This window comes from Bombus affinis, chromosome 9 (assembly GCF_024516045.1).
Source record: "Bombus affinis isolate iyBomAffi1 chromosome 9, iyBomAffi1.2, whole genome shotgun sequence".
Taxonomy (NCBI): domain Eukaryota; kingdom Metazoa; phylum Arthropoda; class Insecta; order Hymenoptera; family Apidae; genus Bombus; species Bombus affinis.
This window is the reverse complement of record NC_066352.1, coordinates 200,221-216,236: the sequence shown is the minus strand read 5'-3', so window position 1 is coordinate 216,236 and position 16,016 is coordinate 200,221. Positions and strand designations below refer to the sequence as shown.

At 26.8% G+C, this 16,016-nt stretch overlaps 4 protein-coding genes across 5 annotated transcripts in view; 3 read left to right on the top strand and 1 right to left on the bottom strand.

The window, feature by feature from the left end:
- The window catches only part of LOC126920156 (cilia- and flagella-associated protein 45-like), a 35,812-nt gene that overhangs the window by 19,218 nt on the left and 578 nt on the right, over positions 1-16,016 (bottom strand). The gene's annotated exons all lie outside the window — the stretch shown is intronic.
- On the top strand, positions 598-5,623 carry LOC126920160 (sialin). The gene is made up of 7 exons (XM_050730148.1): positions 598-870; positions 1,712-1,935; positions 2,424-2,660; positions 2,742-2,829; positions 2,889-3,109; positions 3,189-3,719; positions 3,811-5,623. Exons 1-7 carry the CDS (start codon positions 801-803, stop codon positions 3,931-3,933), a joined length of 1,494 nt encoding a protein of 497 aa, XP_050586105.1. The 5' UTR covers positions 598-800; the 3' UTR covers positions 3,934-5,623.
- LOC126920172 (lipid storage droplets surface-binding protein 2-like) lies at positions 6,525-9,708 on the top strand. The gene is made up of 4 exons (XM_050730178.1): positions 6,525-6,886; positions 7,864-8,214; positions 8,564-8,810; positions 9,243-9,708. Exons 2-4 carry the CDS (start codon positions 7,903-7,905, stop codon positions 9,500-9,502), a joined length of 819 nt encoding a protein of 272 aa, XP_050586135.1. The 5' UTR covers positions 6,525-6,886; positions 7,864-7,902; the 3' UTR covers positions 9,503-9,708.
- On the top strand, positions 11,373-15,736 carry LOC126920167 (lipid storage droplets surface-binding protein 2-like). 2 transcript variants are annotated; one of them, XM_050730170.1, is made up of 5 exons: positions 11,373-11,566; positions 12,721-12,758; positions 13,418-13,740; positions 14,211-14,460; positions 14,561-15,736. In XM_050730170.1, exons 1-5 carry the CDS (start codon positions 11,406-11,408, stop codon positions 14,803-14,805), a joined length of 1,017 nt encoding a protein of 338 aa, XP_050586127.1. In that variant the 5' UTR covers positions 11,373-11,405; the 3' UTR covers positions 14,806-15,736. The 2 variants fall into 2 exon arrangements, with proteins under 2 accessions (XP_050586127.1, XP_050586128.1); XM_050730171.1 differs by lacking the exon at positions 12,721-12,758 and having other exon boundaries at positions 11,426-11,566.

The window sequence follows — 16,016 nt, the reverse complement described above, 5'->3', positions numbered from 1 at the left end:
ATTAAGAAATAAAATTATCCAAATGTACATGTGTACATTCTTTCTTATATTAATATATCCAAAAATAAAAGCCTTTTATTCACAAAAAATTTTAATTCGTAATTTTTTCTTTTCCTGTGAATAACATCATATAAGTTGGTAATTCTTTAAAAGCTCTATCAAAAATTTATATATGCGTATAGTTTCTGTTACAAAAACAGTGCAGCTTTTATTACTTCTTCATAGTCTTACGATTCACATAATTATAAAAAAATTCTCATATTCTTATCCTTATTTAATTCTGCGTAATTGTGTCAGAAAATAAAATTAATCATGACGTAAATGTAACAAAGCTCACAGAATATATATGGATCACATATTATTCGATCATCGTTGTTTGAGAGTGAACAACATAATCTCTACAAATTTCAATTTATCCTTCAATTATATTCAATTATAGAAAGTTTTGAAGTAAAACGCGCCTGCACGAGCGTTCTCTCCTACGTTGCACACACACAATCGAGTTTCAGTACATATGCATAATATATATATACATATATATATATATGTGAGCGCGCAGCAATTCGTGCCAGCGATAAGCGACGATGACAGCAGACGACAGTTTACCATTACTTAACACACATCGTATCGCTGCTAAGACTCATTACAAAATTTCTTTATTAAATTACATATTATTTTGTTACTACATTAACGCGACGAATGAAACAATCGTAATTATATACAATCGAAAAATATTTTCGATGCTTGAAACGACGAATTCTTCGTGAAAGTGTTGAGTATTCGCGAAAAAATCATACAACATGGAAGTATTGGATCCTAGTGTCTCAAGAGACGACCAGCCTTTGTGCGTCAATGATTTTTTGGAAAAAGGTTTATTTCCAATATTTTCCTATCATATTAATCGAATAACTATTTGCTTAAATATTTAAGCAAATATGATTGTGATTTTGTTTGCAACCATTTTTTGGGAGCATTAAAAATCTAAGTTAAAGGAAGGCATTGTTTGGAAACAAAGGATTGGCAGAACGATACATAAGCTTTCCACAATATTGTCAGCTGTCAAGTTTTCTGAATATATTATTTTACGTGAACTGCATCGATCGAAACTATATTTTCAAGCTTTTTTAAATAATTACTTTCTTATTTCAAAAACGCGTTATAATTATGCTCCTCGGATTTTTATTTATTTTTAAATTATTCTATATGAATGAAAATTTTGCAGTAAGAAGTAAATGAATATATTGAATGGAAGTAAATACTAACAGATGTCAAGAAAAAGAAAGAATCAGAAATTGTATAAAAAGTTGTCAGAAGATACATCAGGTTAACTTAAAATAAGATATTATATATTATTTATTTTTGTTGGAAATTGAGTTGAATTTTAATATTTCAATAAGGATAGGAAAGGATTATGGATGTTTTAAAGAGCTTGATGCAGTTATTAATTTGTTAGCTGATTAATTCTGAACTTCAAATACATATCTATATCTTGATATAATAACGTATGCCAATTATTATTTTGAAAAAAGAGATATTTATAACTGTATAAAATAATGAATTATTAATTATAGAAAATCTTACATCAAAAATTTAATTAATAATTGTAAAAATCATTAAAATAATCTATTTTATAAACATTATATTTTTTTAAAATAAATGTTTCTATATTCTCTTTATCGAAATAAACCTAATAACAAAATTGTACTTTTAGTTACTGTACCAGATATACCCCCTGATACAAAATCATGCATAAAAGCAAGGCATACATTAGGCTTTTTAGGATTTTTAGGATTTGCACTAGTGTATGCCATGAGAGTAAATTTATCTGTGGCTATTGTTTCAATGGTTAATCAAACAGCAGTACCACATAATGATGATAGTAATACCACAGATGTTTGTCCTAAGGAAAAACCAATTAATGGAACATTCATACCAGTAAGTTATTTAATAATGTTATATTGTTTAAGTCAATGTTGCTTATAATGTATTATATAATTTAGTAAATGTTATTCATATCAATTTTAGAATTTCTGCATATGATATATATGGATATATTTTATATTTTGTAAGAACTATAGAACTAAAGTTAGTGATCTATTGCATTCTGCATGCGTAATATTGATGCAGATTAAATGTCAACATTGTTTTTACTTCATTATCACATTAGTCATGCAAACTTATCATTTTTAGTATGACTTAACACATTGATATGTTTTTAACGCCTACATCTTTTTCCTTTATCTTACTATATACCTATCATCTTTAAATGTTTCATAAAAACATTTTAACATTATGTTTCTGCATATTTTGAATAGAATATTTATTTTTAATTAATTAATATTAAAACAATTAATTATGCTTTTCTTCACATACATGATTTTAAATTTTATCAATAAAAATAAAAGTAATATACATTTCCAAAGAGTGCAGGAGAATTTGATTGGGACGAGAAAACACAAGGTGTTATATTGGGAGCTTTTTTCATCGGTTATGTTGCTACAAATGTCCCAGGTGGAAGAATGGCAGAGAAATTTGGTGGAAAGCTAATATATGGATTGGGAGTATTTTTAACTGCTGTACTGACTGTAATTACTCCTTTTGCAGCATATATAGGATTGATACCATTCTTAGCTGTACGAGTAGCAGAAGGATTTACAGAGGTATGTCTTGCTTCAATAAATTAATTTTTAAAAGAACATTAATTTAAAATTTAAAGAATTTTCTGTCTATTTTATAAATAGGGTGTTACATTCCCTGCAATGCATAGCATGTTAGCGCATTGGGTACCCCCTTTAGAAAGAAGCAAATTTGCTGCTATAGTATATGCAGGTAATTATTCTTTTTTCAATGTGTGATAAATTTGATTTGTTATATTCATTCTCATACAGGTGCAAATTTTGGAACTGTAATATCATTACCAGTAAGTGGGTGGCTCTGTTCATTAGAACTTTGGGGTGGATGGCCCCTTGCATTTTATTTATTTGGAGGGCTTGGTATTGTGTGGTATGCATTTTGGACAATTTTTGTATTTGATACACCTGCACAACATAAAAAGATTGATCCTCTTGAAAGAGCATACATTGAAGCTAGTGTGGAAAAGAAGGATGAGGTTCTTTTCAATTTTTTAAAATTAAGCTTACATTCCTAACAAACTGAATAAAATTTAACTTAATGTATATTAAAAACAGGATAATGATTCAGGAGTTCCTTGGTTATCAGTATTTACATCATTGCCCATGTGGGCTATAGCTATCACTCAGTGTGGACAGTCATGGTCATTTTATACGCTTTTAACAGAATTACCAACGTATATGGATAAAATTTTGCATTTTGATGTACAACAGGACGCATTCCTTTCAGCACTGCCTTATTTAAGTTCTTGGTTAGTCGGACTCGGTATTTCAAGTTTCGCAGACGCCCTCCTTGCCCGTCAGCTTATATCTCCTTTAGCATCGTTCAAGTTATGGAATACAGTGGCTTCATTAGGACCCAGTCTCAGTTTCATTGGCGCTATCTGGGCTGGATGTGATCGTATGATGGTTATGATGATGCTCGCTGGATTAGGATCTCTACAAGGTGCAATTTATGCAGGGAATCAAATGAATCATATTGCTCTAGCACCACGATATGCGGGAACTCTTTATGGACTTACAAATGCTGCGGCAAATGGTTGCGGATTTTTAGCCCCATATTTTATTGGAAATATAGTCCAAGGACACGTCAGTATAACTACAACAATATAACTATTAGCGATAATAAACTTCGTTCTATAAAAATGGTTCTATAATTTTTTTACATTTTATGTTGTAGGAAACACTGGCTCGTTGGCATACAGTATTCTGGTTAGCAGCAGGAATAAATATGGCGACCAATTGTTTTTACTTAATTTTTGCATCTGCCTCGGAACAACCATGGAGTAAAGGTAGCAGTTGATGACAAAATTTAGTTAGACACGAAGTATTTCATATGGAGAATAATTTATCGTTAGATCGAATCGCGCTCAGTTCGTTTTAATTATTATATTGATCGTTTCCGTCATTTCGGCACAAATTTGCGATATTTCTTTCTGCAATATTAAGTTTGATATATTTCGCATTGAATGAAATATTTCAAACCTGAATAATTTATTACATTGTCTTGGTAAAATGATACAGAAGCTAAAAGTAAAGTTTGTTTGCATCAGTATTATTATTTTAATGAAGTTTAGATACTAAATCTATAATTTACGTATCATTCCAATGAAGCTATTCACATGACAATATGACTTTTTAAAATTTTGTTTGACTTTTTAATTTAATTGAAATGAACATGATTTAAGAAAATATTGATTTTACTTTATTTTACTTTAATCTCACTACGAAGAAGAGTAAATTATTACAGATACTTTTTCTGTTTATAAAATAAGAAGTATCAAAAAATGTCTAGAGTCTATATTCTTGTTTATATGTAAGAGTTTTATATGTACATAAGAATAACGTAAAAATGATTGGTATAGTGCAGGATGCAACAATTTTTAAATGAACAAGTGAATCTTTCTTTTGTAATTAAATATGTATGTTTCATACCGAATGTAGTTTATCTTTATATCTCCTGTGGCAATAGCCAATAAGATAATATATAAATTTATAAATTTTTTCATAAAAGATATAAAAATTTCAACAAAAATAATATATGATATAGCTATAGTAAGATTTTACTAACGATAAGTTGGAAAGCAAAAAACTTTATAAAGTTAACTCCTACAATCAGACTTTAATAAAATCACTATCTTTCCCAAAAAATGATAATCTGGTACTTTAGTTGTTACATTATTTTGTCTAAAAAGAAAAGAAATAAAATTTCAAAGAAATAGTAAATATTTATTAATAGTAAAATATTTACTTATATATATTGTTGATAAAGAATTGATTTTGCAAAAAATTTTAACATTATTTAAAACAAAACAATATGCTACTATTTGTTATTTTTTTTTTACATATAAATGCTATTACTTACAACTCATTTTATTTTATTCTTTTGAAAGTTTGCTATCTTTTTATGGAATAATTTTCAAGTAAAGTTAATTTGATAAAAACAATTATATAACAATTCAAAAATTTATATTTAAATTATAGATTAATTTACAAAAATTATTTAATATAATAGGGCTTTACAAAAAAATAGTATTTCGTTAAAAAAATTAACATTATATATATATATATATTATATATTTTATAGGTAATGTGTAAAATACAGGCATTTTATATAATTCTTAAGAAATTTATAGAATGTCATAAATGGTATTCTCAAAATATTATCGGTGCTACTATAGCAAATTTTGTCTATCTCTAAATCTATATATACTATGAACCAAAGATAAAGTAGGTTTCTGTTAGATGGTATTTTACCCGACCATCTTACGGAGAGTGGCAATCAGTGCCTAGAGAAAGTATAAAATATATTAATACAACGCAGACATTTCATGCTCAGCCTAAAAACGACACGCACTCTATAGATTTTGTAGGCATTATATGAAATGCCAGTATTTTATATTACCGGTAACACACAACATACAAACATGTATATGCGGCGTATAATGAACGAAGAAAGAAATTCAACAATAACTAATTTATTTAAACATCGACTTCTGTTTATTTTCTTATGCCGTTTTTCATTGAAAGATAAAAACATAAATTTCATGCACAAGTAACTTAAAATAAAATTGTTCCCGTTAAAAGTTCATTAAAAGTGTTTATATTGTATTTCTTGGGTTATTCATAAAAACGTATAAAAATATATTTAAATAATAATAAAGAACAAAATTATATTTATAAAATAAATTATTTAATTAGTATTGCTAGTCTTTAATGTACATACATATACCATGTTTTCTCTGTTGTTTATATTTTAAAATTAGATTAGTAATGAATTGTACCTCGTAGAAGCTTTATAACAGTGAATTTTTTTCTTTTTGATACAATTTAATGGAAAGATACAGTTTCCTGTATACTTTATTCAAAATTGTAGAATTAAAATAGAATAGAATAAACTTTTGTTTAATCACAATGCAAGAAGTGAAAGCTTAAAATTTAATTTTTTTTAACAAATTATTTGTAACCTTATATTCTTACAAAGTTGCAACTATTACGATTTTCAAATTGTTTCAGTGAAACACGATTTTCATTCAGAGAAGACTAATGTTTATCTCATAGTTAAGCAACATATCTGGCATGGTATGATGAATAATCCTTGATAATCTATGATTCTTTTCTAAATATATATATATATTTTTATATATATAAATATAAATAATTATATATATATGTAATATTATATTATATATATGTTATATATAATGTATATTATATATATGTAATATAAATAATTATATTTATATATATAAATATAAATAAATGTATATATAATATATACATACATACATATATATATATATATATTTAGAAATATATTATATATATATATGTAATGTATGTAACCGGCAGTCTTTAAATCATCGTTCAACTAAATTGTTCGCGTTAGAAACATGAAAATCTCCACGTAGCGTTGTTATGAAAGAAGTCGGTATAAAGTCCTTAATAGTTGCTGCAATGTTCGTGGCTAATCACGAATTTTCATCCATTTTTAAGCGGTTGTTCCAGTAATAATGATAACGTGAAAGCATTGTCGTCTTAGCGGACTTTGAAGCCTCGTAGCATGTGTTTGATCACCGCTTGTAGATGTTCTCGTCGATTTTCATTGGCTCGTATGAACGAACTTTAGCGCGCAGGCGGTAAGCCAGTTATAAGAGTAAAGACTGCGTACAACCAAGTACATTTCTATTTACGTTGCACTCGCGACCAATCCCTCTAAGCCTTCTATAGAAACAAGGAAGTAACAACAAAAGCTTGTAAGTATCATAGCAACATTTTATTTTAGAAAATTTTGAAAAGTTCTAAGTTTTTAAAATTTTCAAAATATGTTTTAATTTCAGAAATTTCTTATGTTCGATTTTTATTTCATATTTAGATATTAGATACCTACTACATGCACAAGCTAATTGCTTTATAAACATTTGAAATTAGCAAATATTTTTAGTGAAATAGAAAATACTAATAGAAACTAAATTAAATGAGTTGAATATATGTTTTATTAATGATTTATGAGTATGTTCATACATGATTATGTTTTGGAAAATATTATAATTTAGTTAATATAATTACAAGTATCATTTACTACACTCCGGTGAAATTAATAATTTAACATGTGAAAATAGATACACATTACAGTACTTCAATTACAGCTATAGTATTAGCAGTAGTTAGCAGTAGTATAATAAATAAATAAGAAAGTTGTCTTGTTCTGAAGTGTTACGTACTGACTTTCAACTTCAGTCGTTACTAAACGTAATTGCGAATTCTAGCGAAAGTTGAGAAAGTGTTATATTTAGCGCTATATATAGCGAATACATATATATACATGTACTAGTGCATTGAACCTGCATTATCATCAGACAGGGATTTCCTGTCCTTATCACAATATTATTCTAAAGCTTAGTTTAACACAAAGATTAAAATTGTTACAGTTGACAATTACTTTTTCAGAGAATGAAAACGTAGACGTAATACAATAAAATTATTATATCTGTAATACAAATGTCTTTATAAAGAATTGTTTCTAATAAAAATAGAATTATTAAGTTATCAGAATATTGGCAATTAATAAGTAAAATAGAAAAAGAAATATTTTATTTAATATTAGATTCTAACATTAAAGAATAAATAATATAATAGGGACCAAAACGGAACGTTTTATAAATGTAATTTCGAAAATAAAAAAATCGTAAAAACGAAAAATCGTAAAACCGAAAAATCTGAATTGTTGCAGAGTTTGAAATCGCCTCAAGTTTTTCAAAATAGTGAAAGAATGGCTACCGAAGTCATGCAGTTACCGCACATCGAAGTGTTTCATCGAGTAATGGAACTTCCAGTAGTCGAAAGTGCGATATCTAAATCAACAGCGACGTATTTGCGTGTGAAAGATTGTCATCAGCTAGTGCACTGGGCACTAACCACTGCGGAAACTTCTTTAAGTAATGCAACGAAGCAAGCGGTACCTATTGCTGTTCCTATCGCCAAGAAACTCGAGAATCCTATACACTTTGTTGACCACACGTTGTGCCGTGGTCTCGATAAAATCGAAGAAAAAGTTCCGATGGTTAAAGAGAAACCTGAGCAGGTCAGATATCTATCCCCTTTTCCGGCAAACGAGATAAAAATTTCATCGGAATCTAAAAAGTCATAACTGCATGAATTTTTAAACTTAAATACATGTATCAGAAATTTGTATCATATCTTCAAACACGATTCCTGCGATCTTTCCTTTAATCTTGCTATTCAAGATATAATTATATTTAATCATGGATTATTGTATTTTATCATTCATTAATAATTTGTATCAACAAATTTTCGCTGTAAAATGATATAAATATTCTATGACAAAAAGGTATTAAAACGTTACATATAAAGTTATTGTTAGTATTAAAAAATATTATATTTTTTAACTATGTACATTTTTTGTGTTTTAGATTCTAGAAAATGCTTACACGTTAGCACGACAAACTGTTCAACCAGCTGTAATGAGCATTTCGCTTGTCAACGAATTAATAATCTCGCAAGCCTTGAGTTTCAGAGACATAAGTTGGAGTAAGGCGAATCAGATTTTAGAAACGCAGTATGGTAGCGCAGCTGTTCGAGGTTTAGACAGCACAGCTGACGTTGTTAATAAATTAATTGATAAATATTTTCCTGCGACGGGGGACGAGCAGTCAAAAGGTGAAATATTTTATTTAATAAACAATCTTTAATTTATAATATCAATAATACATAACCTATAAATGGTAATAATACAGTATCAATATAAATTAATAAAAACAAGAGGATTTAAATATTTCAGATTAATCATAAATCATAGATCAGGGTTACGTTCACATTTCTTTAATTAATGCAACAGTAGTTAATTATGTATTTACATACAGTATAGTGAACTATAATAAATTAAATAATAAATTAATAGACTACGAATATTTATGCAAATTTATGTTTATATGGAATCTACGTGGAAAATTGTTTTACCTACCTACTAAATATGTGTTATAAATGTCATAAATGTAAAAAATCCGCAGTTTGATTATAAATTATGTAGTCGACTACATTAGAATAATTTTGATTGTAATATCAGTTAATATAATTCTGTTTTCATTTCAGAGATAAACACGAACGAAGAAGATAAGCTTCTTCATACCTTACAAACGGTTGGACGTTTATCTAATAAAGCTGCTCGTCGCATGTATTCGAATATAGTACTTCACTTAGGCACTATTAACGCTGATAATTTAAAAACCTATATTAAATCCTTGGTTCAGTTTCTGCTATTAACGAACCGCCATGCCATAAACAGCAAAATACAGACCAATGAGACTAATTCGAAAACTACATTGAACGCAGAGGCAAAGAAACAAAACTGATGTTTCGTTGGTGATAACTGTGAAAAAAAACTTCTACCGATTCCATTAGCCTTCTATTTATTTCTAGCGTGCATTTTGTAATACATCACTTTTTTTCCTAAACTTAATTTTTTAAATATATAAGTATTATATATTATATTTAAGAGATTGAAATGTATTTGTATTGACAGTGATGAAAAATATACGATCAACGTTTCCAAGAATAATGTTTTGTTATTAGAACTCTCATAAATATATAATTCTACGCGATTATATAAGATACTGTGATTCAAAATATTGTTATTTTTGTATTACTGTAGAAGATAGTGCTTTAGTGCCTTTTTGAAAACAGACACAATCTATTTGTTAATGTAATAAATTTGTTAAAATAATAAAATTATATGGAACATAAAATTTACGAGAAATATTATCAGAGTAAATTAAGTATCGAAAAATATGTTTTATACTTTACTCTAATATTAAATTTTTTCATATATACTAATATCTGATGAAAACAATATTTATATTTAGTATATGTATTATATATATTATATATATATTATATTTATATTTTATATATATATATACTAAAGGAACTATATTGTTTTTTTAAATAAATGTAATAAAACATGCCGAATATAATTTTCAATAATTGCTTTTATAAAAATTGTATATTGACAAGGAAGTATAAAATTACTTGTGCTGAAACTATTTTTTTATTTATACTTTCTAGAAAAAGGACAGATTTGTTAGTTTTTATAAAAGGTTTTGTTATTAGAAATTTTTTTAATAATCTGTATATGTGACTTAAACAGTAGTATTATTTTACTTCAGTTTTCTCTTTAGTAATAATAATATTTTGTTTTAACTGATTTCTTAATATTTCTGGGCCTTCACCTTCATCTTCTAATCAAAAAGTAATCGTAGATAATTACATAATTTGGAATACTTAAGTAATTTAGATTAATTATTATAAAACTACTAGTGATAAGTATTCAGCAGCTGTAACAATAACAATTTTACAAAATAAAAACAAAAATCGGAATGAATTAAAAATAAATTTGAGTAACCCCAAATTTCGTTAATGTATCAAATATCTCGAAAAAAAACAATACGTTTAATTACTTAAAATCAAAAATTGATCGAATCATGTTTCGCCAAAATGATTACGAATCGATGGATTCAACGTATTCTTTATGATTCTAAGGTATAAAAGAATTACGTTGTGACCTCCACGTCATGGATGATGTCTCGTATATATGTACTATCTTTACTCATGTATGTTTACACATACGTAGTATAGCTGCGCAGAATCACTACCATGTTCATGGCAGTAGACACGCATCGAAGTTCCCTTTTATCTACTCTATTTGAATACAGAAGGTTATTAACACGATTAAATAATATATTCAGTAACCAACAAATTTTCCTATAATTTTTTATTACTTGAAATTACTGTAGTACATTTATATCGCTATTACACACGTAAAAAATTTTATAATCTATATATTAAAATCAGCAATTTTGTTTAAAATGAAATGTAGTATGTGAATTGTAATTCATAGTAAATAAATAATAATTAAATGGTAATTATGTAATTACCAAATTTTACTTTTTTAGCTACTTATAATCTATAATATTTAAACTTGAGAATTTTATAAATTATAAAGTACATTGAATGATTGGATATACGACATAATAGTGTAATAAAGATAATTTTATTATGGTAAGGAAATAGGTATCAAACATTCCATATTATAATTATTGGAATAAATTTAGTGATATTTGTTAAATAAATATTTTATTATTAAGGGCAGAAAGTATCAATGTAAACTCTTATAATAATTTGTGTTTTGTAGTATTTGCCCAGAATATTGGGAACAGAAGAAAAGTAAGCACATACAAGTTTCTACGATCCTGAAGAATGTCTACCCCCACTTGTGTGATCATTTTCTACCACAAGCTTTTTGCCTACCTATCGCCAGTATTGCTGGATCTGTCGTGTGTATCGTCAACTATAGTGCGTCCCGCTTCTCTTACTAATATTTTGCTAACTGTTGCATCAAGTATCACACAACAATATTAGTAAGTCATATTATTTATAATGTTTAATGATTGATTCCTTAATACTTGATGCATCTACGCATTAGATATTTGCGATATATATATTGTATAATACTATAATTTGTAGTTATATTAAATATTAATCTAAAGAAAAGTTAAGTAGAATAAATTGGAACTGTATACGTACTTTAATATTTACTCGCAATACAATTGTGATTGTTTTAAGTAAATTTTTTATGTTTTATGTACAGAATCTATTCCTCCCTATTTTTTTTTCTATTTTTTTAATTAATGTTCTTCAAAAAATATATTTTTTCAGTTATAAAAATTTTTATTTCGTTGCATGCATATCAAACACATTTGTCAGTTTTAAAAATATAACTACAGTAATGACTAATAAATATAAATTGACATTCAATTTCTTAGTTGAAGCCTTAAAGAAGATACCAGAAACATTTGTAATCTTTTATGATATATCATATATTCGTTAATTTGATAATATTTTAATAGCATTATTATTCAATCTATATTATTTAACGCGTTTTTATATTCTATTGTCATCATTTAATTAATTTGGCTGGCTATTTATTGTGTTAATATTGTAATATTGATACTATTTTTATCGTTTCATATTGTTATCAACCAATGAAATTTCATAACCTATCGTAAAGTCATAAAAGATTGAATATTTTGCAATAAAGATCGATAACGTACACGCTATAACAGACTCTACTACGTAAGTACTTCCTGTACTTACATTCATAATTATTGTTTGTTCTATTCTAGAGTTATGTACTATTTCATAAATTATTCAATTCTATAGTTACGTACTATCTCATAAATTGTTCCGTCCTCCCTTTTTCTTATAGGTTTGAGGTAGATGTACATTAAATTTGTCACTTTTTAAAACATGAAAAATATAATTGAAATATTTGATGACACATATTATTGAAAATTGTATAAAATCTAGAAGTATTGCAATATATACATCTAATAATAAAATTACTATTTAATCTTGGAATTTGAATACTGCTAATGATAAAGTATATAGTACAAGTACTATCATATCGTGCATTTATTTACGTTTGAAATTAAAAGTCATGATTTATTGTTATCTTTCTACATAATGGACATTGAACTGCGTACTCAATTTTAATGTATCATTTATTTTACAGCGAAAGAATTATGAATTATACGAGTAATCTTATGAAAAGTTGGGTATCGTAAAAAAGCTTTATTTTATGTAATATACTTATGTATTTTTAATCTTCCGCTTAATTCACCGATTACATGCAAATTTTTATTTGAAATTAAGCAACACTGTTAATTTTTTAATTTCACATGTTATCTTTAACTTTCATTAAATAATTTGTATCTTTATATTATTTCACTATTATTATTGTTTGCAAAGCAGAGGTAATATTTATTCTCTTGTTACATACGTAAAAGCATGTAGCACGTAATAAAATTATAAAATATAAACGTATTCGATCATCTTGCTTTTAAGGCAAATGTTACTTTTTTATTTACTACTGATTGGATGTTATTTTAAATATGAATAGTTATTTATAGCTTAATCGCAATTAATATGATTAACGAAGATTATTTTTATTGACTCGAATGGTTATGCGATTAGTAACAGTAGAAATAAAAATATAATCCGTTGAAGTCATAATAATATCTTATAAATTTGTTAAAAATTTCCACACGATTGTAACATTAAAAGTGAACAACAAGTTACATCAGACCAAAGCATTAAGGAATTTAGTCTAGTTTATTTGTTGTTGTATTTGCATAATTTTTTCTTATTGTATCTGTATAATAAATACATCATTTATTAAATAATCATCAATACTTCGTTCTACTTTTCAGAAAAAATGGCAGACAAGAAAGCAATTGATGGTACACCTCAGCTGGAAGTAATTAATCGCGTAAAAAGCATTCCTGTTGTTCATTCGGCGATAGAGAAAACTGGATCTACATATTCTTACTTGAAAGATTCGCATCATTTAATAAATTGGGCACTGACACAAGCTGAAGCTGGACTTAATTATGCAACTGCAACGGCTGCTCCTCTTACTGTACCATTGGCAAAAAAATTCGAAGGACACATTACTGCTGTTGATCAAAAATTATGCGAAGGTCTGAACGTGGTCGAGCAGAAAGTACCGTTCGTGAAACAACCACCTCAGCAAGTAAATATATCGAGATAGAGATTGAGTAATAAGAAGTCACAATAAACTATAAACCTCTTTTAATGAAAATGAAATAAGAAAGATATACAGAAAAGATACTTCATGCAACAAAATTGTAAGAAACGAAAGTACAATGGATTGAGCGACATAAAGTGCATTTTGAATTTGTTCAACAAAGAGATAGGACCCTAATCTTGGATAATGGGAATTTGTATAGTAGAATCTTTTATCAAATGCGTTTTGTTTTAAAATGTGAAAAAATGCTAAACAATGTACTAATACTATATTAATTAAAAATCGATTAGATTTTTATTAAAGAAATAATTAGGAGATGTTAGTCATATTTAATAGATTATAAGGCAACAAAAATATATCATTTCTCGTTTATACAATAAAATATCTGTGTTACAGGCTACAATATCTAAATGTACATATTCATATAATTAACGAATCTCATTTATTCTATACAGATTTACGATGCTGCCAAAGCTGTGATGAGTAGTTCCTTGCAACCAACAATCGACAAATTACACGCTGCAAAAGAGTCAGCAGCTCAACACGCATATACATTCAAAGAAATTAGTATAAACAAAGCTAATGAGTTATTGAATAATTCATATGGTACTATGGCAGTGCAAGGTGTTGATAATACGAGCGTTCTCATTAACGGATTATTAGATCGTTATTTCCCTCCAGTTGAAGGAGAAGAAAACACACCTGGTATGTATTATTTATAAATATCTAACAAAATATCATCTCTCTCTATATATACATTAAAATATTGGATAAACCTCTAAATTACTAAATTTTTATTTCATAGCTCCTATATCTGCTGATGAGAACAAAGTTCTGCATACAGTACAAACTATTGGTCAATTATCCTCGAAAACTGCCAATCGAGTATATCATTCGGTTGTAGCACAATTAAAAACAGTGAAGAAAGAAGATGTAGCGTCATATATGTCGAGCGTAATATCTATTCTTCATCTAACGCATTTTTTAAGCTTAACCGATAAACACGATGAAAGTAACAGTGCAAATGAAGAAAACAAAGAAAAGAAATAGGCACGATTGTTACTAACAATTGTACAATAACGTAATCGCTAGATAAGTAATTAGATTCACATCAGGCCCATATTTGTAATATGTGTAATAAATGAAAGTATCAGTTTCAAGTATAAGTTCATTCATTGATGTAAATGTAATCTAAATTTATATTATCTGTTCTGTGAATTCGATGAATCACTGAAATTCCTCAAGAATGTCGTAGAAAATTGTATGCGTAAGAAAGTATATCTAATTTAATTTGGTAATAATATTAAATTGCAAAAGTAACTGCACATGTAATTTATCGATGTTGTAAGAAAAAAATAGTAAATTTTCAGTTAGGGAGTTTTCGAGTTTGTCGATGTGATTTTATAAAGGTTTAATGTAAGATATCAAAATTAACATTTCTATTTATGTTTATATTATTAGATGCCTGAAATTATTACATTTATCTGTCGCTAAATAATATGAGATTCAAATCTTGTTCGCTGTTTTCTTATTTTGTTCATTCTCAGTATGAAAAAATGAAAACGATATCATTCAGTCAAGTAATTGCAAATAAATGTGATACTTAAGCATTAAGATACTAGTTCCACACATAATTGTAAAATTTTAGCACTTTAAGATACATGTTCAATTTTGTATACAACTAAACATGTAAATAGGAAGAAAAGTACTTTAAATTTATTATATTTTTGTAACAAGAAATTTGAAAAATGCGATATTTAAGTTCATTATATAATTGTGCCCTGAATTATACAACTATAAATCGATAATTTTAATATCGAATTTCTTATTTGCTGTTACTTTTATGGAGTTGTTATACATAATATACTCTCTATTTATATCCATGAAGATACTACTTGAATAGGAAACACATATATATTTTTTATGTATAGATTTTATAATCTTATATCTGTATAAATATAATATGAAAAAGTTGAAAAGACGTTGATATACTTTATTTAATATATTTAATCCAAATCGATTTTGTTTTAGTTTAAGATTTCGTCACATGATATGTTTTATTTGAATAAATTTCCCTATTTTATTTCATGTACTAGTTTTGTACTAAAAATAATTTTTTAAAAAATTTTGTTTAATAAATATTATTGAGTGCAGAAACAAATTAAAATTATTAGTACATAGTTTTCTATAGACTTTAAATACAAAGCGTTAAATTTTAACCGCTTATTTTTTTTTATTTTATTTGTCGATTCGGTGGCAAA

Excerpts from the sequence above, each read along its gene's own strand:
- LOC126920172 (XM_050730178.1), top strand. The coding sequence starts at position 7,903 with ATGGCTACCGAAGTCATGCAGTTACCGCACATCGAAGTGTTTCATCGA. Across the intron at positions 8,215-8,563 it reads TTAAAGAGAAACCTGAGCAG|ATTCTAGAAAATGCTTACAC; the intron begins GTCAGATATCTA and ends TTTGTGTTTTAG. Across the intron at positions 8,811-9,242 it reads GGGGGACGAGCAGTCAAAAG|AGATAAACACGAACGAAGAA; the intron begins GTGAAATATTTT and ends TTTTCATTTCAG.
- LOC126920160 (XM_050730148.1), top strand. The coding sequence starts at position 801 with ATGGAAGTATTGGATCCTAGTGTCTCAAGAGACGACCAGCCTTTGTGC. Across the intron at positions 2,830-2,888 it reads TGCTGCTATAGTATATGCAG|GTGCAAATTTTGGAACTGTA; the intron begins GTAATTATTCTT and ends ATTCTCATACAG. Across the intron at positions 3,720-3,810 it reads GAAATATAGTCCAAGGACAC|GAAACACTGGCTCGTTGGCA; the intron begins GTCAGTATAACT and ends TTTATGTTGTAG.
- LOC126920167 (XM_050730170.1), top strand. The coding sequence starts at position 11,406 with ATGTCTACCCCCACTTGTGTGATCATTTTCTACCACAAGCTTTTTGCC. Across the intron at positions 11,567-12,720 it reads AGTATCACACAACAATATTA|CGAAAGAATTATGAATTATA; the intron begins GTAAGTCATATT and ends TTTATTTTACAG. Across the intron at positions 12,759-13,417 it reads TACGAGTAATCTTATGAAAA|AAAAAATGGCAGACAAGAAA; the intron begins GTTGGGTATCGT and ends TCTACTTTTCAG.